At 39.7% G+C, this 27,504-nt stretch overlaps 1 protein-coding gene across 21 annotated transcripts in view; it reads left to right on the forward strand.

Annotated features, from left to right (window-relative positions):
• Nucleotides 1-27,504, forward strand: part of Mllt10 (MLLT10 histone lysine methyltransferase DOT1L cofactor) — a 185,767-nt gene that overhangs the window by 40,893 nt on the left and 117,370 nt on the right. For 10 of the 21 annotated variants that reach the window (XM_021240399.2, XM_004859933.4, XM_087207113.1 and 7 more), the window contains 4 exons: nt 6,607-6,716; nt 20,735-20,838; nt 23,244-23,337; nt 25,488-25,583. In XM_021240399.2, the coding sequence (XP_021096058.1) occupies nt 6,607-6,716; nt 20,735-20,838; nt 23,244-23,337; nt 25,488-25,583 (404 nt within the window). The remainder of the gene's footprint in view (nt 1-6,606; nt 6,717-20,734; nt 20,839-23,243; nt 23,338-25,487; nt 25,584-27,504) is intronic. The other 11 variants (XM_087207115.1, XM_021240403.2, XM_087207116.1 and 8 more) reach the window with 6 other exon arrangements.

Here is a 27,504-nt window from a genome sequence, read left to right on the forward strand (position 1 = left end):
TGTACAACAATTTTGGAAGTATGGCCATTTTCAGTATATTGGTTCTTCCTACCCAAGAATAAGGGATGCCTTTCCATTGTCTGATATCCTCTTTGATCTCCTTTTTCAGGGTACTGTAGTTTTCAATATAGAAGTCTTACTTTGGATTTACTTAAGCATTTTATGAGCTAGTTGTGGTCTATTTTGGATACTGTCCCATGTGCAGCTGAGAAGAATGTGTGTTCTGCTGTTGTGGGGTGGGACACTGTAGACAGCTACTGAGTCTGTTTGTTCAAAACTTCAGTACATGGGGCCAGGGATTTAGCTCAGTGGTTCTGGCGCCTGCCTCGTAAGTGCAAGGTCCTGAGTTCGATCCCCAGTACCAAAAAAAAAAAAGTTTCATTTCAGAACCTCGGTTCAGTTCTGATATTTCATTGTTGATTTTTTTTGCCTAGTTAATCTGTCTTTTTGCAGCAGTGGGGTATTGATGTCCCCCATTACAGCTGTATTAGTGCTTATTTGATTTTTCATGTCTGTTAATATTTGTTTTATATAGTTGGGTGTGCTGGCATTTGGTGTATATATATTTACGATTGTTCTCTCTTCCTCTTGCATTGTTCCCTTAACAAGGATGTAGTGACCTTTGTCTCTCTTAGTCTTGGCTTGAAATCCACTTTATCTGCAAATACATTAGCTACCTCTGCTTTTTTTCTGGGTTCCTGTCACATGAAGTATTGTTTTCTATCCTTTGACTTTCAGTCTATGAATTTCTTTTTGATTTAAATGTGTTTCTTGTATGCAGCATATTCTTGCATCTTGCTTTTTAAAATTTTTTTACAGACCTGGGGATTTAGCTCAGTGGTTCTGGTGCCTGCCTTGAAAGCGCAGGGACCCGAGTTCGATCCCTGATAACAAAAAAAAAAAAAGATTAAAATTTTTTTATATGTATTTTGAGATAGGTTCTCACTAAATCACTAAATTTCCCTGGCTGGTCTGAATTTGCAATCTTCCTGTCTCAGCCTGTCAGACTGCTGGGGTTGTGGGTATGCATCGTATTACATAGCTCCAGTGTTCAGACTGATTGATTGATTCATTGATTCATTTGATACAGGGTCTCATTATGTAGTTCATTCTGGACTTGAACTCACTGTGTACCCCAGGCTGGCTTTGAACTCTCAGTGATCCTCCTGCTTCAGCCTCCCGAGTGCTGGGATTAGAGGTGCATGCCTGTTGCATCTTGCTTCTCGCCCCATTCTGCCAATCTGTTTCTTTTGAGTGGTGAATTGAGACCATTAACATTGATGGTTATAACTGATACATATTGTTTTATCTGTGTCATGTTAGTTTCCTGTTGTTGGCTCCCCTCTCTCCTGTTTAATTTCTTGCCTTGTTTGGTGGATTCATTCTGTTGGGGTTCATGGAGTTGTAATCCTTGTTATCTCTTTCTAGAATGTCCTTTAGAACACTTTGGAGTGCTGTTTTGGTGGTCATGAATTTCTTCAGGTGCTCTTTGTCATGGAAGTATCTTATTCTCCATCAATTTTGAAAGATAGATTTGTGGGTTACATCAGTCTGGGTTGAAGGTGGTTTTCCTTTAGGGCTTGAAATACTTCACTCCAGATTGTCCTTGATTTGAGAGTTTGTGTTAGAAGTCTGCTGTATTCTCATGGGCTTTCCTTTGTAGGTGATTTGTTTCTTCTCTGTAACTGCTTTTGATATTCTGTCCTTGTGTTGAGTTTCTGGAATGTTGACTATTATATGCCTTGGTGAAGATTTTTTTTGATCATGGCTAATTGGAGTTCTGTATGCCTCACTTATCTGTATGTCACATTCTTTCCCCTTTTGGGAAGTTTTCTTTCATTACTTCTGTGAACAGGTTTTTTTTATGTCATTTGCGCTATCTCCTGCTTTCATTGACTCATCAATCTTATGTTATTGTTTTTGTCATTTAGCAGCTGTTGGATTGATTTCTCATGGTCCCTTGGTATTTCTAAGAAATCTCTCTTTTCATAATTGCTAATCACAACCGTCTTCTATATCTGCTGTTCTGTCCTCACATTGGCTTATTCTGCTGTGTATACTTTCAGTGGAAGTTTTAATCTCCTAGATATCTGTTTGAATCTGTTTCATGGATTCCATTTCTTTCCTATGTTGAATATTCATGCTTTTTTTTTGGTACCGGGGATTGAATTCGGGCCCTTGCGCTTGCGCAGCAGGCGTCGAAACCACTGAGCTAAATCCCCGGCCGATGCTTTTCATCATTTTCCTAAGCTCCTCTATTTTTTTAATCTGTATGTGCTCTAAAGTCACTAATCTGTGGTTATCTGAGAAACTATTTCTGATTTGATTGTTTCTAGAGCCTCATTCATGTGCTTTATTTTTCTGCTGTTACCACTTCAGAGAGTCCAGGTGGGTGGATTTTGAATTGTTCCACCTCATTGCCCCCTGGGTTTGCTTTTGGTGTGCTGGAAGTTTAAGGTTGTGTCTTGCTTAAGTGTCTTCTCATTTTCTGTTTTTAAAAAAATTTAATTCCTGGCTTGATGGTTGTAAATTTCGTATGGCGAGTAGCTTTATTGCTAGTATTTAGAATGCTTAGGAAATGACTCAGATGTCTTCCAGGTATAGCTGGCTTTTGAGTTTTAAGTCTATTGTAAGATCTTACCTCTTTAATTTATTAGCGATGAGAAGTTGCTGCGTATGTGGCCTAGCCTGGCACTTGTTTATGACCAACAGGCAATCTCAGTCTTAGTGTACCAGGAAGAACAACTGATTAGAACAATTATATCATCTTAACTAAAGTGCAATCAGCAGTAATAATAGCATTAAACACAGCATAGAAAAATGACAAACTGTGGTATTAATTTCCCACCTTTAACTGTATGTGCTAGGTTTGTGGTTATATAACAAAATCTAAAATGAACCATAAAATTGTATACAATAAGTAAGCTCTTAGTATGGTGATTTTACCCATAGAGAAGATTTAAAAGGGGTTAGAGGGGGAAAAATAGAAAAACAGAAAAAGAGAACTAGATTAGAAGCAAGTCTAGAGTACAAAGGAAGATCATACAAATTTTGGGAAACTGGTGAAGACAAGAGGGAAAAAGAAAGGGGGAAATAACAACAATAACGACAACAGAAAAACTAGGAATGGTGTTCAAATAATGAAGAAGAAACAAAAAGACAAGAACAATCCAGAGAAAAGAAAATAAGAAAAAAGGAATTAAAAAAAGTCCAATTCAAGGCATGTCTCTGCTGTCACTGGTAGACAGTGTGGGCAGACAGTGTCCAGAGCTGAATTGATTAATCCCAGCAAGCCAGCTGTAGCTTTATGGTGGGGTAGTGGATAATCTCAGCCAGCCTGCACCTTTAGTTCCACTGAAGTTCAGGCTGGTTTTTGGCTATGAGCCTGGAACCGTATTCTTTGATACTGCAACAGTCCCTGTGCCTCCTGGGGGCTGGCTTGACCTCCACTCCCTGACCTCCTGCTGACTTTAATTTGACACCTGCACCCAGACACTGGGAGGCCACTAGATGGTGTCAGCCCACAGCCCTTCTGAGTTCCAAGCTCAGTTGGCCCCTCTCTTAGGATGGCTACTGGCCAATCACCCTCTCCTAGGTGATGTCTGAACCCAGATAACTCATCAGCCACTGCGTTCTGCTGTGTCCACTGCTCCGTTCCATTGGTGCATTTCTCCATGGAGGCCTCTGGAGTTGCCGTTGTCACTGTGTGTCTGCAGGTTTGACCTGGTGTTTCCTTGCCAAGAGTCTGGGCTCTAGGAGAAAGTGTGGCTTGCTATCTCCACTTCTTTGTTGAAGTGTCTCTCTTTGCTCTGCCTGTGGACTTCAGTTCTCACTTCAGATCCTTCCTTGGTCCTGGGGCCCCACTTCTCTCCTTCTTCCCCTCACACTGCTATATTCCATTGTCATGACACCAAATCTCAGGCTCTTTATCTGCTGCTCACCACTCTGCCATGTTCCTGGAAGTCCTCTTTCATGTCCTTTTTTTTGGTACTGGGGATTGAACTTGGGACCTTGCGCTTGTGAGGCAGGTGGTGGAACCACTGAGCTCAATCCCCGGCCTTTTCATGTCTTTAATGAAATGTGATCAAAAATAAAATGATGATTGCTCCCACATACCATCCAGTAGCAAAGTAAGTTCATATAAACATTACCACATAGTCACTGGATTTGGCACCATGCAACATCTGGCTCTTCCTCATTTCTCAAAATGATTGAGAAAGGGAAACATTTTGAATTGATTCAGGACATTGAGGTATCTTAAGGCAGTACAACTAAACACACGAAAGGACTTCCAGAACAATTTCAGGAAGTGGCAAACATTGGTATAAGTGTGAAGTGAGGGGGTGTATTTTGAGGGCAGTTTCTGGCAATGTGTCTTTTACTGTAATACATTTAAAAAAATTTAAACATTTACTTATAATTTCATTAGATTTAGAACATAAACCTAGGTGATACAGCCTAATGCCTGAGTTTTATGGTATAACCTCTTGATCCCAGGCTAAAAACCTGTACCTGTTACTGTACTGAGTGCTCCTTTCAGTCATATTAAGTACTTAAGATTGGTAAGGACGGCTGTACTAAAACAGGACATAAGAGATAAAGTGGTACCTTGGATAGGCTCTTCTGTGAGTGATGCTGCAGGACTGCATGTTGCTCTGGGTGAGTCCATGTGGGCAGTGAGTGTGAAGGCCCAGGGCACGCCTGTGTGTGACTGGACACTCAGTCTGTTCTGTAGTTTATTTAATGTAGTTAGGGCAGGGCTTATTTTTATTTGCCATGTGAATTACAGTGGTTCTTCATTCAGTGGCTTCTTTTAGGTGTTATCATTTGTGCCATTTTCTCTCATATTTCTCTTAACACTGAGTACATGTGTAATAGGCTTACGTAGTGTATTTTTCATGTCTCCTGTTCCCTTTTTGTGTTTTTTATACTTTTGTGCTAACATTCTAGATGTTTCCTTATGACCTCGTTTGTTCACTAAATCTTTTTATTTATATCCAAACTATTGTTAATCCCCCACTTACTGATTTAATTGTTGGGTTTTGTTTTTTGACTTTTCTTTTCCTTTTTTTGAGACAGGGTCTTGCTATGTAGTTCAGGCTGGCCTTGAACTCATGGTGATCGTCCTGCCTTAGCCTCTGGAGTGTTGGGATTACAGGAGTGTACCACCACACCTGGCTGGTTTTGGTTTTTGAGACAAGGTCTCCATGCTTCTATTTTTGGTGATCTTCCTGCCTTGACCTCCCGGGGGCTGGGTTTATAGACATGCAACACCATCCCTGGCTTCTTATTTTTACTTCTGTAATTTTTATTTATTATTTATAGTTTTCAGTTTATTGCAGCAATTTTTAATGTTTTATATATATATTTGATCATAGTAGGCATACTTCTTTTTTTTTAGAGAGGGTCTTGCTAAGTAGTTCAGACTGGGCTTGAATTCACTATGTAGTTGAGGGTGGCCTCTTGGTGAGCCTGCTGCCTCAGCCTCCCAAGTGCTGGGTTTACAGATGTGTGCCACCACACCTGGTGCATACTTGTTTAAAATCTTTATTTTGTAACTCCAAAATGCAGATCTCTTGATTTTCTTCTTTCTTCTGGTTTTCATTCATGGTTTCTTATCTGTCATGAGCCTGGTACTTTTTGTTTTTCTGGAAATTCTAATTAAATTGTAGAAATTATTTGTAGCCAAGTTGGTATTGTTTTCCTTCAGAGAGGGTGTTTGTTTGATGCTGAGTGTATTTGTGGTTTAGGATTAACTTCATCAAGTGTCGGAGTTGGAGACGAAGAGCGCTCAGGGTGTGGTCTCTGTGGACCAGGGTACTTGCATTGCAGTGTGCTCTTGCTCCTGGCTCTCGGCCCTTTCACCGCACAGTTGGCCGGGGATGAGGGTTACTGTTTCCCATTCTCCCTTGGCTTTCTGTGCCCACATCTGTGGCCTTTCTTCCGTTTTCAGTATTACAGTGTTCTTCATTCTCATGTGAACTCTCAGTACCTTCAGTCATGTTTTAAAATTAAAAGGGACATTGATATTTGATGGTTTTATTAAAATATTTCAAAAAAAATTAAAAATAATGTTAATATTGAAAAGCATTGACATTACTATAAAAATTAAAAATTTAATATCAACACTTAGGATTGAAATGTTGAAACTGTGTGTGTGTGTGTGTGTGTAGGAGTGGTGGTGCAGAAGTGCAAACCCAGGCCTTAATGTGTGCTAGGCAGCTGTGTTCCACCACTAAGCTACATCCCTAGCCCAGCAAATTATTAAAACTTTAAACTATTTAAAATTATCTTTGAAGTGGTTTTCAGAAAGTGTTCACCTGAATTAAATTACTTTGTCTGCCATATAAGCAGTGTTAGTGCTGGCATTGGAATTCATAAACGCTGCCACCCCCTCCCCCACTTCTGGAGGTCAGGACAGGGGAAGCAACACAGAAGTGGTGTCAGGACAGGGTTGGCTCTGCTCCCTCAGAGGCCAGTGCTGAGGGTTTCATGTCTTGGGCCGTGCATTTGCTTACATACTCATTTCTAAGGGGTCTTTTTAGAAAGATGGTGATTTTATTTTTAATAAAACTTAAAGAATGACTTTGATTTATGTATTTTTAGGTTGGGCTCATGTGGTTTGTGCCCTGTATATTCCAGAGGTACAATTTGCCAATGTTTCTACAATGGAACCTATCGTTTTACAGTCTGTTCCACATGATCGTTATAATAAGGTACAGTGAATATTATTTTTATTACTATTTGAATGTAATTATTTTGTTTCAAAACTAGGAGATAGAAGAATGGCTTTGAATTTTTAAACTTAACGGCTTTTCTCAGCTTCTGGAGAGATTTGAAGAAAAACAGAATTATTATCCTAAGCTACAGTTATTATAAAATGTTACTAAGGTCACAAGAGTATAAAACAAACAAAACTATGTTACCTTTTCTTCTAATGTAGGCAGTAAGTTTTTTGTTTTTTTTTTTTCTTTTGGTACCGGGGATCGAACTCTGGTCCTTGCGCTTGCGCAGCAGGCGGCGAAACCACTGAGCTAAATCCCCAGCACCAAGATATTTATTGCTTTTAACATTTATAAGACATATCATCTTCATAAATTTGTCCTTTAAGAATTTATTGTTGGCCAGGGATTTAGCTCAGTGGTTCCGCCGCCTGCCTTACAACCACAAGGACCCGAGTTCGATCCCTGGTATCAAAAAAACAAAGAATTTATTGTTGACCATTCTTGCTTTTAAGGATCGAGATTTTATTAGATTCACATTAATCATTGTTTTATTCTGATATTCATTATGATACATTTCCTTAAAAAACGAATTCTGTATCAGAAAGTTACATATCCTCACAAAGTTGTTTATACCTTAAGATTTGATTTTTGGTTTTGGCTTAAAAAATAGAAAACAAACCTTAGTGAGGCTTGGTGGGCCACACTCGTAGTCCTACCTACTCTGGAGGCTGAAGCAGGATGATTGCCCAGGAGTTCAAGGCCAGTTAGGTCGCTCTCTTAAATTACAGACAAACAAAGGAAGGTGGGCATGGTGGCCTATGTCTGTAATCCCAATCACAGGAGAGGCTGATGCAGTTGGATCTTAAGTTTGAGGCAAGTCTGGGCAACTTAGTGATACCCTGTCTCAAAATAAAAAGGAGTAGGGTGTAGCTCAGTGGTGAGTGTTTGCCAATATGTGCAAGGCCCTGGGTTCAATACCCAGTAGCCCAAAAAGGAAGCAAAGAGGGAAGGGGGAGGGAAGGAAGAAAGAAATCTTCTTGGGCTGGGGATTTAGCTCAGTGGTTTCGCCGCCTGCCGCGCAAGTGCAAGGACCCGAGTTGGATTCCCGGTACCAAAAAAAAAAAGAAATCTTCGTGTCTAGATCCTTTTAGATTTTTCTGTGTGTTTTTATATATAATAAATAAAGTTGTTAAACATTTGGGTCATAATATGTTGTTTTATCTGCTTTTGAAACTTAATGAATCTTGAACATGATTTTGTGTCAGTAATAATATTCTTGGTGTATTGTAATGGAGTACTTAGTCTGTAATCCAGAGAGTATTACTAAATTCATAAAGCTGAAATTAAATTAAGCATCCCTATATTATTGAAGGGCCTTATTTGCTGTCTAGCATATAGGTGACACCATTTGAGTCTTATGTAAAAGATATGAACATTTTAGAAGCTTCACTGCATTGTGTGAAATTGTCCTCTGGAATACAGTTGCCAAATTACACCAGACTAGCTGTATGTAAAATTGCTCACAACCTCATATTACCCAAGTATGGTGGTGCATGCTTGTAATCCCAGCACCCGGCAGGCTGAGGCAGGAGGATTGCTGTGAGTTTGAGGCCAGCCTGGTCTACATAGTGAGTTCAGCGACAACCTGTTGTACAGCGAGATCCTGTCTCCAAAACAAAAGTTATTCTTTCAGTAAAAAAAGAAATTTTTAAAGGTTTTGAGGTGTGCGTGAGCTCATGTATTTATGTCTTCATTTTCATATTGTAACTTTATCCCTTCAGCTTGTTTTACATTGGCGACAATGGTATTTTTTCTGATATATTTGGTGTATATGTTTTTGTCCACAGTTTAACCCCACTACCCTTTTAGTGCTGGAGATTGAATCCAAGGCCTTCAGCTCACTAGGCGAGCACCCTGCCATTGAACTGAAGCCTCAGCCCCTAACATTTGGCTTTTAACTTTGTGTACTCATGACCTTTGTTGTTGGTATTCTAGCAGATTAATATTTTCTATCATGGAAGTTTAAAATTTGTATGTAATTTATGTAACTTGTTTTTATTGTTTCTGCCCTTGATGCCATGTAAGGTCTCTATAATAGTGTATAGATTTTTTTTTTAGTACTTTTTATTGAAAAAAAGGCTTGTTTTTCCTTTTAATCTTGAAATAATTTCAAGTTCATGTAGAGGTTGCGTGAATTTTATGAAGAGCTCTTCCTTCTTTAAGCCATTTGAGAGTTATTTATGAAGATAATATTGTTGCCCCAGTCTGTTATGTATTTCCTATAAGGAAAGGCATTCTCGGGCTGGTAATGTGTCTCAGTGTTAGAGGGCCTTGCCTAGTGTGTGTTGGGCAGTGGTCACATCCCCAGGACTACAAAGAAAGGGGAATTATTCCCCTGTGCAATCCAAGACAACCGTCAGAGTCAGAAAATTAACAGTGATGCATTGTTACTATGTCTGCTGACCTCATTTGTTGTCCCAGTTTTGAGAAATGTCTTTCGTAGCAAAAAGATTAAAAATTGCAGTTTGACTTTTATCTTCTTTATTCTGAAATAGTAACTCACTTGTCCTTGACTCTGGTAGTTTTGCATGTTACAGTCTATTTTGTAGAATGTCTTCCAGTTTGAATTTGTCTGGTGCTTCCTTAAGATTTTGTATTTTCCTCGGAATATCACAAAAATGATTATGTGTTCTCTTTGTATCCTGTCGGTGGTACATGATTTCAGTTTTTCCCATTGCTTCTTTTCTTCCCCCCTTTTAATCCCCCATTACTTCTGAAGTTATTTTGTCACCTGGTTAAGGAGGTATCTGTCAAGTTTCTCTGCTATCAGGTTCATCTTTTTTCCCTTTGTAATTAGTAAGCATTTTATGGGAGAGTAATTTGTATGTACACACTGTTCCTGTGCCTTCTGCCTTTTCCTTACTAATTTTAGTACCTACTGATATTTGTTGACTTAATTTATTACTATGATTGATGACAAGTGATGATTGTCTAAATCTGTAATTTTTTATGCATTCATCACTTAATATTCTATTGTTAGCAAAAGCTTTCTTAGTGACTGTTGACTCTTTTATATATGTTAATGCTTTATTGAAGTAGCTTATACTCCATTACTGCTGTTTATTTAATCTTCCTAGTGTCTCAGATTTGGGTGGTGGGACTTTTTTTTTTTTTTTCTTGGTACCTGGGATTGAACGCTTTTGAGGCAGGTGGCAGAACCACTGAGCCAAATCCCCGGCCCATGGGACTTTCTTTTTTGAGACAAGGTTTCACTATGTAGTTCAGGCCAGCCTCAAACTCTGTATGATCCTCCTGGCTCAGCCTCCCCAGCGCAAGGATTACAGGCATGTCCTACCATGCCCAGCTCGGCTGATGGAATTTCTTGAAGGTGGCTGTTTTATCTTTTGCCATATTTCTGTCATTCTGTGAGTGCTTCCCCAACATAGCAATGTATTCCAGACTCACTATCATTCCTGTTCTAGTCCTGGAATCACTGTTTCTCCAAGGAGTCTTGATTCCTTTTAGTTGACGTTGCTACTCAGAAACCAAAGATGGCACTAAGTGGGCTCATTATTCTTGGGATTGGTAGTCTCTGGCCCTCCGATGGTATAGCTGGGAAATACATGCTTGTATGTACATACAGAGGTACAGATGCACATATACAGTATTGACATATGATTGACTGTTTGTACATGTTGAAAACTGTGAGGTCTCGATAATTCTGTTGCAGTAATGGATTTCCGTATTTTTCTGTGTATATTGAGGTACATACACTCATGGTGAGTTCTCCAAGTCCAATCCCACAGCAGAGGGTTTTTTTTTTATTTGGTACCGGGGATCGAACTTGAGACCTTGTGCTTGTGAGGCGGCAGAACCACTGAGCTAAATCCCCAGCCCCAGCAGAGGGTTTGTTTTAACTCTTTCTTTTCATATTTATGACTCAGTCAGACAGGAGAAGCATCCCCAGCAGGTTGCTTGTTTGGTGGGCCTCTTCTGTTATTGGCAGATCTCCTGCTGCTGCCTCCTTAGCCTCATTCATGTGCCCCTCTGTTTGCTGCCCTTCCCCGCCTGGCAGTCCTTTTTGCCCTTGGGATCAGACAGTGGGTGGCCGTCTGCCTGGCTCACTGTGCCGTCCACATGGCCTCCTTGCCCCTGCCCCCTTGGGAGCACAGCCCAGCAGGCTTGGCCTTTCCTGGCTGCGCCCCTCTGCATAGAGCAGCTTTCCCAGCTTGGCTTGGGGGGACAGGAGACGGAGGAAGGAACAGTGAATTTAGATTTAAATCTTTGATCCCTCTAGAACTATTTTAGGATATGGCAACATAGGTGTTGTCCTTCCAACCTGGTTGGTCAGTTTTCTCAACACTATGACTGAATTTTTTATGTTTTTTACAATAGTTGGAAATGCTCTTTGAATCATTACTAAATTCTTGGGCATACTTGAGTAGGTTTCTATACTTTTTCCCCCAGCTCCATTGATGTGTGTCTATTCTTAACCTAGTTCCGTGTTGTTTTAATTTTGGCTTTATATGCATTTTGCTACATGGTAGAACAAATATCATGTATTTACCTTTCTTTTTTTTTTGGTACCAGGGATTGAACTCAGGTCCTTGTGCTTGCGCAGCAGGTGGCGAAACCACTGAGCTAAATCCCTGGCCCTACCTTTCTGTATTTAGGAATAAGAAAAATACAGATTTAATCATGCTAGAGTTATATTGACGTATTGTTTTAGGGATGCATTTTTTAAAAAATAATACCGAATTTTCCTTTCCAGAAATGGATTTATTTTTCCTTCTTGATTTCTTTCCTTTTTGTATTTGTCCTTATTTGTGATTGCTTTGTGTTTGTTGGGTTTTGTTGCTGTTGTTTTAGTATAGTTAGTGTTAGGATACACAGCCTTATTTCTTGGGTACAGTGAGGCATACACGTATTTAACACTAGCTCCTGGGAGGCTGGGTGGGGGTCAAGAATTTGAGGGCAGCTTGAGCAACATAGTGAGACCCTGTCCCCAACAAACAAACCAACCTTAAAAAGTTACCAGTATGAAAAAGAAGTTAATAGTAATATTTTGTTCATGTATATGTATATTCAGTAGATGGGGCATGCAGTTCTGATGAATGATTAAAGGTGGAGTTTTGAGTTTTGGAAGAAATCGGTTCATACTGGATTATAGTGATGGATAATGTGGAGAGTACTTTTTGCAGTGCTAGGGATTGAAACCAGGGCTTCTTGTATGTTAGGTAAGTGCTCTACTCCTGAGCTACACCCCAGCCCAGGATGATTTATTTGGCAATTACTGTGGATCTGTTTTGTATCAAACTTTATGCCAGACGCTAGGAATCCAAGAATGCACGAACTGGAAGATTTCCCCCCTTGTGGGAGACTCTTCTTGAAGGACAACCCCAGTGCTTCCCACAGGCCCTGTCTCCAAGGACACTGCTGCTCTGGGGCCAGCACATGTCTTTGGGGCATCCCCTCAAGCCATAGCAGCAAGTAGATAACTAATTACAGTATCTGAAAGCAGTCGCTCTTCATTATTTATTTCCATGTACTGGAGATTGAATCCAGGGTGCACATGCAAGCTCTCCACCACTGAACTATATCCTCAGCCTTTTCTTTTTTTTTCCTTCTTGAGATAGGGTCTTGCTGTGTATTCCAGGATGGTCTTGAACTTGTGCTAATCCTCCTACCTCAGCCTCCTGAGTGCTGGGATCGCAGGTGTGCACAACCACGCCTGGCTGTATCTTTTTATTTTGAGATAGGAATTTGCTAATTATCCAGGCTAGATTTGAGATTGAGATTCTCCTGCCTCAGCCTCCCAAGTAACTGGGAGTACAGGTGTCTACCACTATGCTTAGCTTGAAAATAATTCTAAACAGAGTTTTATGGGAACTCCATTTTATGGGAACTCCCATTTTTCTCTTCCATTAGTGCATGGGTATCAAACCCTGGTCCTGGGCAAGTGCTCTACCGTTGAACTATACCGCTGACCACAAGAGAGATTGTTTACAAAAGAAGTTGAATAAGGGCACACAGAGTCTATAAGGCTTTGCTCACTAACTAGGAAATTGACCTGTGGAGAAAAGGATCAAATGATAATTCCAGAGATAGCAACAATAACTCGGGGTAGCAAATGCAAAAGGAAGAGTAGGCATGTTCAAATAATTGAGTGTGGCTGGAACATTGTGGGATTTAGAAAACAGGAAATTCTGTGACAGGAAGGTAAATTTTCTAGAATATCTATGTAGTATATTGAAATTTCAGGGCCGGGGATTTAGCTCAGTGGTTCCGGTGCCTGCCGTGCAAGTGCAAGGTCCCGAGTTCGATCTCTGGTACCAAAAATAAGGAAACAAACAAAAAAAGACATTTCAACGAATTCTGTGTGTGGATTTTTTATGGTAAATTTATGTTGTCATTTAATTTATAATGACCAGTTTTTGTGCCATTAAAAAAAATGAGGAAACAACCTCCCTCTCCCAGTTTTGAGACAAGGTCTCACTGTGTTGTCCATACTGGCCTCAAACTTGGGATCCTCCTGCCTCATACTCCTGTGTGCTGGGATTATAAGCATGTGCTGGCACACATGGGGGTTTCTTTTCTTTCTTAACCTTTTGAATGCTCATGTTTTCTTTTGCTACATGAATGAATTCCTCATTCACTGACATGCACATTTTGTTAATGAACATAACGATTGGCCTGCCTTTTAGTAACTTTTCAGAAATGCAAAGAGCTACATGGGGCAGTGAAGAAATTTGTAGAATATCTTGGTGGTAGAAAGTTATATTCTTCAGGGCTGGGGATTTAAAATGCTCAGTGGTTCCGCCGCCTCCCTTGCAAGCGCAAGGTCCCGAGTTTGATCCCTGGTACCAAAAAAAGAAAAAAGAAAGTTATATTCTTCAGAGTCAGAGAAGCATTCAGTTTAGAAAGTTCCAGTTTGCCCATGAAGAAGGCAGGTGAGTATATACCCTCTCACAGCCTTTTGCATCGGATGGTCTTAAAGGTCAGAGTATTTACAGGTTTACGAGGTGTGATAGTAGACCAAAGAAACAAGCCCCAGATGCCAAAAACTTTAATGTCATGAAATCAGTCTTAAAAGGCCAGCCTGGCCTCCCTCATTAGAAGTAGAGAGCTGTTTAATTTTTGTCACTATATTTAGTGTTTGCATAAAGGATATGTTTGAAGGACTAAATACGCTCTCTGACTCTTAGGACTCCTAGCAGTGCCATTTGGAAAGCAGGGTTTCAGGGACAGCGGAAGTAAGCATTGCCCTGTGTGTGCACCTGGCTGACATAAGGGCCTGGGGAGGAAGTGTGTGTGCTCCTGCTGTGTGCACCTGTGAGCAGGACAGAAATGCAGAGCCCACTGCCCACCTACTGGGACTGGGGAGAGGGAAAGGCCTCGGTGCTGACTGTGAGCAGAAAGGAAGGGGCGTGGGAGTGGCTATCCCTTCTGTGAGCTGAAGGAGCACAAGCTCCCAGGAGCACAGAGGATGGAGGAGGAAGAGAACCAGGGGCTGTGGCAGGGAGAAGGGTGATGCTGCAGGGACCTTGGTTGTAGTGTGCGGAAGGCAGACAGTGAGTGGTTTCATCTTGTGCACTGTTGGGGCCGGGGCAGTGTCCCTGGGGTGTTGTTTTGGTCGCTTTCATACTTGACACCCACAGCTTAAAGGAGGAGAGGTTTATTTTGGCTCATGGTTAAAGTCCAGGGCTGGCAGAGGGCAAGGCAGAGGAGAGGGGAGGAGCTACGCAGGGGAGCTGCCTTCCAGGTCCTACCACCCGAAGTGACCCTGAGCTGCAGTGCCCGGGATCCAGTCACTTTCCAGAAAGCTCTGCTTCCTTTGTGGGTCATTGTCCATCGAAACCCAAACAGGCGACCTGATAGAAGAGCAGTGGGCATGAGGAAGGGGCAGTGAGCACTGTAGTGTGGCAGAGAAGAGGATGGAAGGAGAAAAGTCCATTTGGTCTTTTGGCTTCAAGAAGATGGGAGCTAGGAGTGTTTCTAGGGGAGGGTGGGGAGGCAGACAGTGTAGGAGTCCTTCATTGAAGCTTCTTCCAGAAGACACTAGGCTTTAGATTCTTGGCGTGTATTCATGGAACTTCCTGTCTTGTTTGTAAAGTAAGTCTTGTGTCTTCAGGTTGTTCACTGACATATCTTTTTGTGTGTGTGTGTGGTGGTTTTTGAGACAGGGTCTCCCTATGTAGCCCAGGCTGGCCTAAAACTTGAGGAGATCCTCCTCCCTCAGCCTCCTGAGCACTGGGGTTACAGGTGTGCACTGCCACACTCAGCCTCAGTGGCATATTTTAACAAGCTTCCAATAAGGCCCAAGATAGATATTAGCTCACTTTTCTCCAGAAGCATTATGTTTGCTTTTCCTTTTTGTTTCTGGAGACAGAATCTCAGGCTGCTTCAGCCTCCCAGGTGCTGGGATCATCGGTGTGTGGCACTGAGCCTGGCCACATTTGCTTTTTTGTATATCTCGTAAGCACTTGCTTTCCTTTGGGACTTTATATTAGCTACTCAGCTGATGCTTACATTCCTTTTCCTTTTCTGGAGACGTGCATCTTCTGCAGCAGCAGAGCAGTTTTTTTAGTTACCTGTGTGGGAAGATCCCTTTGCTACTGGGTCCCTCAGCTCATTCTTTGAATTTCCCTCCGTGGCTTCTTCCCTATCCCTTCCCTGCCCCGCTTCACCCCATTCTCTTGTACTCCGAATTGTTTCTTTTGTTGACAGGGAGTGGTGAATTGATTTTTGAATTATATTTATTTTGTGTTTTGTGTTTCTGTGTACAACTGTACTTTTAATTGGTTTCTTGCAACAGTTCTGAGGCTTAGAAGTCTTATTTTATTAAATAGGGCTTAATAAGTGCTGTGGAAGAATGGTAGTATAATTGCTTTAATGTCATTTCTTTGCTGTAACCACGAAACCAGCATTTGAATCTAAACGTCTGGGATGGGAAATCTAACCTCATTACAACATACAAATGGCCAGCACGAGGCCTCCCTCTGTGTTCATTTGACTTGGCTTTTTGGGGACTTTACAGTCAATAGGTGCTAAATAATATAGTCTGGTAAGTATTAACTGGTCAAGAGATAGCATTACACACACACAGACAGTATATATATTTAAAGGGATTACATTGGTGGGCAGCATGGAATTAGGGAAGTTAAACCATACACGGTGGCTCACGCTTGTAATCCCAGCACTCAGGAAGCTGAGACAGGAAGATTGCTGCAAGTTTGAGTCCACATAATTTGTTCAAGGGCAGCCCGAACCATGTAGTGAAACACTGTCTCAAAAGGCAAGTCAAATTTGACAAACATGTTCTTTCCATAGAAACAGTATTTTAGCAGGGTATTAGATTTGAGACAAAGGCTTATTCTAGTCAGAAGTCAAGGCAATATGCAGTCTTAGAACTACATGGGGAGCTGGACCGGGAACTAGAAAGTTAGAAACCTAATGCTGTTCTTCCCACCTTTGGGGAAGCTCCTATAGCCACTCCCCTTTCCTGTCTGTCAGCAGTTTTAATTCCCTGCTTGCCCATTCAGCTGAATTCTTTACAGGTACCTGACTCAGTGTCGCAGACCTAAATTTCCAGCAGAGCAATTCTGGTCTAAGTACTTGAATGTACAAGCAACTTCTCCCTAGAAAAGCACAGGTACCAAGGCACCAGTCCATTATTAGAAATTTCGTGTAGAGGCCAACTTCTAGAAAAGAGGTGCAGGCCAAACAGGTCCTGCTTTAATGCATGTCTTCTTTAGTTTCACACCCCAGAATCCCATGAGCATTCTGCTTAAACAACTATAAAAAGTAGGCTGTATGCTGTTCCTGACATATTATATATGCCAGATCACACGTGCTGTTTCCCTCTCCCTTCCTCCCTCCTTTCCTCTTCCTTTGTTCCATCTTTCTTTTAGATGCCTTGCTGTGTCGGGACATGTAATGCCGACGCAACTTTGATTCTTTAATTTTGATGATGAAATAGTTTAGCATTGAGCACACATTTATCGAGAATTTCTTATTTATTTACAACAAGTTACATAAATGTATTTTGAGTAATATGCTCAGGAGAGTTTTTGGAGTGTAGCTCTAACAGCTGATTTAAGGTTACTTGATGTGAGAAACAGACATATAGTTGTGTATTGAGACTTCCTCTTTTCCCCTCATTGTGTAAGACTAGAACATTTGAATAAGAACACAAGTTGTTGATGGACCTGTTTCTGCTTGGAAACAAGGAAATTTTGAGTTGTGTGAGTTTAATATTAGAGATTTTAATATTCGAGGTAGCAAAGTGTGTCTGGTTGCCAGGGAGATACACTTTGAAGGCAAATCAGATTTTTCTAAAGTAAAGGGTTTTGTTTTGTTGTGGTGGGCTTGAGCCCAGGGCCAAGTACACTATCATTGCACTGTACTGTACTCCCATCCCTAAGCTTGTGGTTTAAACTTTTTTTTAGAGCCTCAAGAGTCTGATAAAACATAAGAAAGCTTTTCCCAGAATAATATATACCCCAAGTACATAAATAAAACATTTTGTAAAAACAACAAAAAAAATTTTGTAGAAACACTGGAGAGTACACCTGTAATCTGAGGACTCAAAAGGCTGAGGCAGCTCTCGAGCACTCTGCTGCCCAGTGATGGTGAGCACTTCTAAATTCTAAGTATTACCAGGTAATATTTAAATACACTTAATAAAAATCTGGCATAACGCATCTAAGTGTATTTTGCCCTGTAAAATCTGTAATTAGAAAAAAGTTATAATTGTACCAGATGTGTAGGTTTTATCCCTGGGTTTTTACTTAATTTTGAATTACCTCATATTTGTACCATAATTTCCTTAACCATTGTTACTAGACCCTGTGGTTTCATCTGGCTGTTTACCACTTAGATACTTGATAAATCTTGATTCATCAAGACTTTGTCTATGTGTCTTGGCTTATTTTATTCTCTCCTTCCCTTCACACCTTTGCCCCCATCTCTCCTCGTCTTCCTTCCTTGAGATGGAACCCAGGATCAGCCTGCCACTAATGTCTGTTCCCAGCCCCACCCATCCATCTACTCACATGTCCACCCAACCACCCGTCTGACCATCCATCCTGAAACAAGGCCTTGCTAACTTGCCTGGGTTGAACTTGAGTGTGTAATCCTCCTGCCTCAGCCTCGGAAGTAGCTGGGATTACAGGTGTATCCACCTTGCCTGGGGTGGAGTATTTTCTTTGATTAGAAATTTAGAAATAAAATGAGTCATAGTCTGTCCCTTTTTCAAAATTAATGATAATATGGTCTTGAACTCGCGTTTACATAATGTATGAAAGTGCCCTTATCGTCACACCACTGCCTGTGCTGATACTGAGTTATCATTTTGAATGCTTCTTAATTTGATTACTTGTCAAGTCAGCAAGTGGTATTTCGTGTGAATTGTCTTTTTAAAATTTTATTTTATTTGAGACAGGATTTCTTGCTATGTAGTTCAGGCTGGCTTTGAACTCATTCTGCAGCCCACACTGGCCTTGAACTCATAGCAATCTTCCTGCCCCAGCCTCCTGAGTATTGGGATTATAGGCCTGTAACTCTACTCCTGTCTGTTTTGTGAATTGTCTTATTTTTTGCTCATTTATCTCCTAAACTTCAGTAAACATGGATACTGTTTTTCCCCATATACTAGAGATGTTTTTCTTCTGTCTTTTAGTTTTGGTTAAAAAGAATACCTCACAGACAGGTGTTTATGTCCCATGGACCTTTGAAGTGTGGGTGTGTTGGATGACAAAGGGATGGAAGCCTCACAGACGCGCACTCCCTGTGGGGTGGGTCACATAGGACGGATAGTGATTTCCTGTGCTGGGAGTGCAGACCTTCCTGTGCGAGTGCACAGGTGTGCATAGAGCAGCCGTGCAGGCCTAAGGCAGTTAGGCATCGCGTTCATTTTGCCAGGCAGCAGGGTGCCTGCAAGTTGACTGAGGGAGCTGCCGGGGCCCCAGGTCCGGCCCATTCTCCACACAAAGTCTGATGCCATCTGCTTTTGCCTGTGACACAGCTGCAGTTGGGAGAGTCACACAAAAGGTGAAAGTGACTTTATTCGCTGTCACAGGCTGTCTAAGGGGAAAGTGTGGTTGTCGTGATGGTCACATCTGAAGCACAGAATACCGAGATGTTTTTCTGTTTGTCTTTGAGGCAGACTCTTGTTGTATCATCCAGGTTGGCCTAGAACTCTTCTGCATAGTCCAGGCTGGCCTTGAATTCGTGATGCTCCTGCCTCAGCCTACCGAGTACTGGGATAACAGGTGTGGTCTACCATGCCCTGTTCAGAGGGCTGTTGTTAAACGTATAAAAGATTGTCATGAGGTACCATCTTTTGTGCTGTAACACACGTATGTGTCCTTGAAGATAATGGTGAGGATCACTTGTCTGCCCCCCCCCCCCCTTTTCCGGTACTGGGGATTGAACTCAGGACCTTGTGCTTGCAAGGCATGCAGAGGAACCACTGAGCTAAATCCCTGGCCCTGTCTGGCCCTTTAGACAGGAGTGTTTGTAGCTTGAAAACTACTGGTGGACATTACAGCAGCCTTGGTTTCTGCCCTCCGTGACCCTGTGGTGTGGAGTTGTCTTCACAACTATCTTTCATGCTTTGGGATTAATTCTCTTCTTCCAAAAGTTGTTTTCTTAGACAAATTAATATGGACTATAGTTCAATTTAGTAGTGTGCTAGCAAAAGGCAAATAGCAAGGTTCCACTAGAATGTGCAGACTCAGAGAGGGTGTGGAGATGGGAGGAACTGTTACAGTCGCAAGACCAACTAGCTTATGTGGGTAGGTAGCATTTTATAAAGTATGAAGGGTAAAGGAAATATGTTGCATTTGTAATCACAGGTATGTGATTCGTAATGGTGATAGGATGATTGGAGATGCCAGGGAGAAAGCAGGGCAGGGCCTCTGAGTTTGGCCCTGAAATTGGGATAATGATGGTTCATGTCCCCAACAGCGATGCCCATTGGGACCAGATAATAGAAAATCGTGAAAGTATTAAAACAGACATTAGAAGCAGAGCGTACCTAGCAACAAGTCCTCACTTTGATTGGGTTGCTGGTGTTGATAGCATTTTCCTAGCTATAGAGCTGTGGTATACACAGTCCTCACCCCACCCTCATTATAGGTCAAATGTATTTTTCTTTGGAAGCCCAGAGCTGCCCTGTGACCACCCACATTCCTGAATATCACATTATGTGATCTCTTTATAGGGAAATGCTAATCTACCACCTCTTCTGCATAGTGATGGTAAAACCGCAGCAATTCTGGGCTACTAGATTGATGTGTGCTCTGTGACACTAGGGCATGTAGATCACTTAAAAACAATATAAGTGCTGTGATTTTCTTATAAATTGGTTTTAACTTTTTGAAACTATGGAGTATTTTCTGTGTTTTCTTATTTCCACTGGATTTTCCTTTTTGATTGGAGCTTTGGTCTTTATGAGCAAAGAAGATAAACGTCTTTTTTTAATACCCTTATTGTAGGAATCAGTTGAATATATTGATGAGGAAGCTTTAAGCACAAGAGGAGGTGGTAAAGCTAGGTACCAGTGTCCCCACCCCCAGTGCCTGTGAGAAGTCCTGCTTGGCAGGGCTTTGGATACTAATGAAGACATTGCCTTTGGGAACTTTACTAGGTGTATTTGTATATTGCTGTTTACCCTTCCCTTATTTATTTATTTACTTTTGAGGCAGGGTCTCGCTGTGTAGTTCAGGTTGGACTTGGACTCACTGTGTAACCCGGGATGGCCTTGAACTTGGTGATCCTCCTGCCTCAGCCTCCCAAGTGCTAGCATTACAGGCATGTGCCACCACAGCCTGGCTTCTCTGTTTCTGTTGTTTGTAAAGTTTAGATTACTGTCTTTAAAAATTTCATGTTTTGAAGTAGGTTAGTAAACCTGATCTTCATTTCTGAAGATAACTATAAAGTTCAGATTCACATTAAGCACTTACAACACTTCTGCTTCATTTTTGGTTTTGTTTCTCTGTCCTAAGACTTGCTACATTTGCGATGAACAAGGAAGAGAAAGCAAAGCAGCCACTGGTGCTTGTATGACATGTAATAAACATGGATGTCGACAGGCTTTCCATGTAACATGGTGAGTATGTTTCCATCCTGCCGAAGTGAAATTGCCAAATAACTTGTGTAACAATCATGAAGACTTAGTGTGTTCATCATCTTTCTGTTGCTGGGGCAAAATAACTCATACCCAAAGTTTAAAGGGGTTTGTTTTTGGTTCATGGTTTCGGAGGTTTCACTCCATGGTCTCCTAGCTCTAACATGGCAAAAGGGAGTGGCAGAGCAGAGATATTTAGGCTGTGGTCGGAAGCAGAAAGCAGAGGAAGAGCTCAACAGGAGGAGACCAGGGACGAGAATCAGCCCCAAGGCCAAGTCTCCTCAGTGCACCCAGACTCACCCAGGAATGTGCTTTGCTAATCTCCTAGGCACCTCTCAAGCCAATCAAACTGACAATGAAGATTGACTGTCACAGTTAGGTATCTAGGTATTGATTACAATACATTTTTTTGGAATGGTTTGTTAAGACTTACTAATTTGTAAGAAAGATAATTCTAAAAACAACTGACTATATATACTAGAGTGGATTTACAATAAGTGGATCCTGGTTCTAATGTAAGATCTGTAACATTAGTCCCCCCACCCTTTGGGTTCTGGGGATTGAACTCAGGGCCTCATACTTGAAAGCTGTCAGTCACTGAGCTGCATCCCAGCTCCTCCAGTTTCATCTTTTTGGAGATGATGTTGGTTATATATGCCTTGACTTGTTGCTAAGATTGAATGACCAGGTACAGGTGAACTTTGCAGTGTCTGTACTAGTAAGGCTTCAGTGAATGTACTTCTTCACCTGTCTCAAGGGAGAAGTAATGCACTCCCCACCACGCTAAATGTTAGAGCGGCTAGTTTTCAAAAATTTACTTAGATTTCTTTTCCATCACAAAATTTCAGTGACAAAAATTACTTAAAGCAAGAGCTGGGTGTGGTGGTAGCCCCAGCATTTCAGCACTTGGGAGGCTTAGAATGGAGAGCCGCTGAGCCCAGGGATTCAAGACCAGCCTGGGAGCACAGAGAGACTGTCCCCACCCCCAATCCAAAGGAAAGTTTAGGGAGAGCCGTGTACTTTAATTTTAATAGTCAGACTGTGCCTAGCCACCACTCTAGGCATGTGCACAGTTGCTGACCTGTTAGCGTTTGGATATGAGGTACGTTTCAGACTGCCTTTTGGGGAGCGAAAAAAAGATTTTCTAGTTTTTAATACGGTCTCTATATTGCTGTACCTAATTTTCCAAAGTTGAAAGTCCTGCTTTGGGCATATGATCTATACTAATTGTAATTTTGGAGTGTTGAACGTGTGAAAGGTCAAGCTGACAGGATGATGATTATAAAGTTTAGCATTTTATCTTTTAAAAAGACACAAACCTCACAACTTCAGGTTTCAGTTTTATCTTCATTGTTTTTCACTAAGAAGCCCGAGTTTGTGTTGGTCTTTCTTACTGTGCTATGACTTTTCAGTATTTAACACCTCAAAATTAGTCTTTCTTGAAAGCATTTTTCCTTTTCAGAGTGTATAATCTGTATACATGTCATTTCAACCATATACAGTGCCTTCACCTCATTTGCACCTATGACAGAGGCTGAAAAAATACAATGAATTTTTAATTTTGAAGGGGAAATTTATTTTAGAAAGTGTTTTTTTGAGTTGGGGTCATGCCATTTTGTCCAGCTGGGTGTCATACTCCTGGGCTCAATGATCTTCCTGCTTCAGCCTCCTAAGTAACTAGGGCCACAGGTGCGTGACATCACGCCTAGCTCTTAAAGAAGCTTAACATCTACTTAGCGACGTGAAGTACACAATCCTCTTCATCCTTGATAGAGAAATGGGAAAAGTTTATTTTATTTTTTAAAGTTAATTTTATTAGTACTCTTTATATATACATAATGACCACATTCATCATTGGGAATTTGTATCTGTACACGATGTATTATCTTGATTCTGTTTTTCCCCATTCCCTTCCCCTCCCTTCAAGCTTTCTTGCCCTCATTATTTACACAGGCTTTGTTTCCATTTTTCCCCTCTTCTATTCTCTTTTTGGAAAAGTTTTATTTTAAACCATTTAGGAAACGATTGCAGGTTGAGATGAAATGTACTTGGTGACAACTAGAATAAAACTTTGTCTTTTATTTCTTTTTTTTTTTTTTTTTTTGGTACTGGGGATCGAACTTGGGACCTTGTGCTTGCGAGGCAGGCGCCAGAGCCACTGAGCTAAATCCCCGGCCCTTCCCTTTTATTTCTTAGAAAATATTTTTCTTTTTTTTTCCCCATTAAGTTTATTGGTACATTTTAGGTATAAAATACAGTTACATACATCATTGGGATCTTGTACCAGAAAATATATTTTCTTACAAGCGTTTCATGTTTAGGAGTCAATTTTATTTATGTATATTGCGATTTGAGTTTTCATTGATGAACTTGGCCTTTGCTTTCAGTGCTCAGTTTGCTGGACTACTTTGCGAAGAGGAAGGTAACGGTGCCGACAACGTCCAGTACTGTGGCTACTGTAAATACCATTTCAGTAAGCTGGTAAGACAGCGTTGGGCTTAATATTGAAATGATAATAATTTGTTTTGACAGTACAGTGACACCATTATAAAAAAGAAAAAGGCATAACAGCAATTTCTTTTGCTTTAATTTTTGCCAGAGATTAAATTTGTTTAGCATGTCCTTTATTGGAAACAGATCGAGTAATATAGAGAGATTTTGCTCTATGTGGGTCCTTTTGAAAAGGTGCATAACTAGTTTAGTATATATATTAATAGTTGGTAGTAGATGCCGCTATACATTTAGTGGAAAATTTAATTTGTAAAGGGCATTATTTTCAGTTATTTTGCTTTTTGACATGTGCTTATTTTGTGATTCATTATCACTGGTTTCTTTGTTTCATTACTATTATCCATTTCATTGTTCATTATTTATTTTCAATATTAGGCAGTAGGAAATAGTAAAATTCAAGTAAGGCTGTTTTGTAGTTTGGTTTAAAGACCTTGAGAAAATATATTTAAATTCAACTCTAGGAATTGTAGATTTAGTCAAGCTTTGCTGTTGCACAGTAGCATTAATTGATTTAGCACCACTTGACTGACTGTTGCATGTTAGTGTGAAAATATAGTTCCTTTGAAGGATCAATATTTTCTTAATGTCCAAGTATCTGTTTTCTCAGTCCTTAATGGTACAGGTTTATTATACACTGAAGGTTTAAGACTTATTTTTCTTTTAGTGTTTGTTTTAGTTAATACTTTTCCTTCTTGAATGGGGCTATTTTGTTCTGTCTTTTAAATTAAGAGCATTACTGGTCACCCCTGTCTTATGAAGGGAGCAACTTGGGCCTCCCGCATTCTGGCTCACAGTGATGATGGACTGCATATATGACGGTGTCCTGTGAGAGTATAAGGGAACTGAAAACTTCGTATTGTCTAGTATTTTTATCTTACCTTTTGTGTGCTTTTATCCAAATAGGTAGCATTGTGTTTGAGTGGCCAGGGCATTCAGTTCAGTAATAGCTGTGTGGGTTTGTAGTCTAGAAGCAGTAGGCTACACCGCATAGCCTGGTGGTGTCAAAGGGCTCTGCCATCAAGGTTTGTGTAAGTATACTCTGTGATGTTCATACCGTGGTGAGATCACCTAATAGTATATATCCTGGAATGTATTCTGTTAAGCAACCTATGAGTGCTTACAAGCATGTCTGAATTGTTTGATGCTAAATATTTTGCTTTAATGACAAAAAATGCCCCCCCCCCCCCCCATGGAACTCAGGACCTTGCATTTGCGAGGCAGGCTCAGCGCCACTGAGCTAAAATCCCCCGGCCCTGTTTAACTGTTTTAAGAGAAATTTTGAGCTTGTAAAGTTGAAAATTGTTCTTCCTGGGTGTTTAAAAGCTTACTAGAGTTTTGGTTTTCTAAGCGAGTGATGATACCTGTAAAATATAAAGTAATGGATTTTGAAGTTTGTGCAAATATAATTTTCTTACTGCTGATTATTGACAGAATGTTATCCCCTTTACTGGTTGGGACAGAGTCTGTTTAATAACTTGGAAAGACTGAATAAATTAGATTATGCATAAATCTTGAACATCTTTTATAGTGATTTTTAATCTCGTTTAAACTAATTAGGTATGATGCCACCAACTTCTAAACACCCCGCGTAACTCTCTTCTTCATATTTCATTCTGCAGTGGTGTAAGAACTTAAATAGCAGTGTGTAATGCTTTTAGTAATGCTTTGAAAATGGATGGGTTTAATACTGACATTTCCTGTAATTTTTCTTAACTGCAGAGATACTGAAAGTATAAGATTAAAAGCTTGCTTTACTAGTGGCATAAAGTAACTCTTCAAATATTTACTTTTTCTATTCTTCTAGTCTTGGCATCCTTATTTAATACGGCATTTTCTCTTTTGGTTCAAACTTTTTTTTTTTTCCTCCCCCAAAGCAGACCCAGAAAATAGATAATCTGTTTTCACACATGTTAATAAATACACAAAAATATGGCATTAATGTTAAATTTAGGGTTTTTTCTTTATATTGTGATGTTAAACTGGACTATATCAATTGAAAAAATGACTTTAATTTCAGTAGACTTTGAATACTTTACACTTAAATTAGTTAAACATAACAGAAAAATTCTTTAAAAATTTTATATACATATACATATATGTATATATATTTTCTTTTTTAGAAAAAGAGCAAACGGGGATCTAATAGGTCCTATGATCAAAGTTTAAGTGATTCCTCTTCTCACTCTCAGGATAAACATCATGAGAAAGAGAAAAAAGTAAGTGGATTTGTTGTTGCTAAATATGTAGCACATCAACTATAGAAACTAATTTAAAAATTATTTTTGCCTTTTTAGGGAAAATTAAGTTCTCGATAAATAAGAGGAGGCATGGAAATATAGAAAAAATTTGACTAATAAAGAGTGTTAATTCAAAGTGGGTTTGAAATAATGCCATATTTGTGAATATGGTTTTACCCATTGCAGCTGATAAAATGCAATTTGAAAGCATGGGAGTGATTTTTTTTTTTTTTTTTTTTTGCATTTGTTGTTAACTGTAGTCATCTTGTGAAATCTTCAGGTGACTTCAGCAATAATAGTTTTTTGCTGTGTATCATAATTGATTACTTCACATGTAAGTAATGGCTTCATCACCTTTTTCCTTTATATAGAGTAGTTTTGAAGTTCTGCTTAGTCTTGGCTGGATTTTCTTTTTCAGTGGTGCTAATGTACATTATTTTCCTAATTTTAGTATATGTGCTGCTGAAGTGAGCACAAGGTATTTTATTTTTCTAATGGCCAAATGTTATACCATTTATTTGAAAATACTTTGTCTTTTAATTAAAATACTAAAACCTTGCCTAAATACTAATCTTTTTCTGACTTACCTGTTTTCTGCTTACATTTTTTACTTAAAGGATGTGATTAATTTTTAATAGGCTAAAATGCATACTGTGTAATTATTCATACTTGATTTGTAATTCTTTAAGAAAATATTGCCAGAGTAGTAAAAAGATATGATTACTTTTAATGGAAGTAAAGATAAGAGAATCTCTTCAAATGGAAAAGAACATTCTTACACTGTTGATACAAACTAGTTTTGGAAATATTTCTGTAGATTGTCTTTAGAAGCAAGATCACTTAATATTTTCACATTTGTAAGTTCTTAGGATTTGGGAAATATTAGTGTGTATTTAAGTACACTTGGTTTAAATTTATGTTTGCCTTTCTTCAAGGTAAATGATTAAAATTTTTAGGTAGTTTTGAGATTAAGTTTTTTTTTGCTTCACTTAGATATACCTAACCTTATGCTCAAATTTAGGGCAGTTAGGTATATAATCTAAATATATTTATTTTTAGATCTTAAGCAGCAAGTGTGTGTATTTTGACTTCTTTGTGAGGTGATTTGTGATAAAGTGACAATAATGGGGGATATAACTTGTATCTGTTTGGATTGTTGATGAAAAATGGGAGGGTTGATCTAATCAGTTTTAGTAAGACATGAGATTTTATTTAAGCTTTTAAAGTCACAAACTGAAGATTCTTAAGTGTAGGGGCTCATTATAAAATGTGAAGAAGGAAGTCTTCTATAAATGGACTTCTGCTGTTTCATGAGCAGCATCGGGTTTGAGAGGTGATCATATTTAATTTGTGTCTTGTGTTACTTGAAGGACAATTAAATGTCGTGTAGTGTTGAATCTAGTGCCGATGTCTATGCACTTATCAGCCCTTGCCAAAAAAATTAGAATTTGCATTTTATGAAGTTTTTGCAATTATTTTTTTTTTTTGCAATTTTTGTTGAATGTTATTTTAAAAACATGTTTAGTCAAATTTGTTTAGCTTTAGATTTTAGATGTAAGTACTATTTAGATTTTACTTTTAGCATATACTAAACTTACAACTTGACTTTTTGTTGTAAAGCCTAAAAAAATTTTTTTTGTTTTTTGTTTTTTTTTGTACTGGGGATCAAACTCAGGACCTTGTGCTTGTAAGGCAGGTGCCGGAACCGCTGAGCTAAATCTCCCGCCTAAAATTGGTTTTTATATTTTATTTTGAACAATTGAGATTTGTAATTTATAAAGTAAGCATACTATGCATGAAATAAGCATAATCTTAAGTTTGGTAGAGTTGTTTGGTTGCCTTAGGAATATTTGGTATATGGTGATATGATGGTAATTGATAATACAATTGAAAGGATGGG

Source organism: Heterocephalus glaber, unplaced genomic scaffold (assembly GCF_053883595.1).
Source record: "Heterocephalus glaber isolate CG9 unplaced genomic scaffold, H.glaber_assembly_v1.0 deba00000768, whole genome shotgun sequence".
NCBI lineage: Eukaryota > Metazoa > Chordata > Mammalia > Rodentia > Bathyergidae > Heterocephalus > Heterocephalus glaber.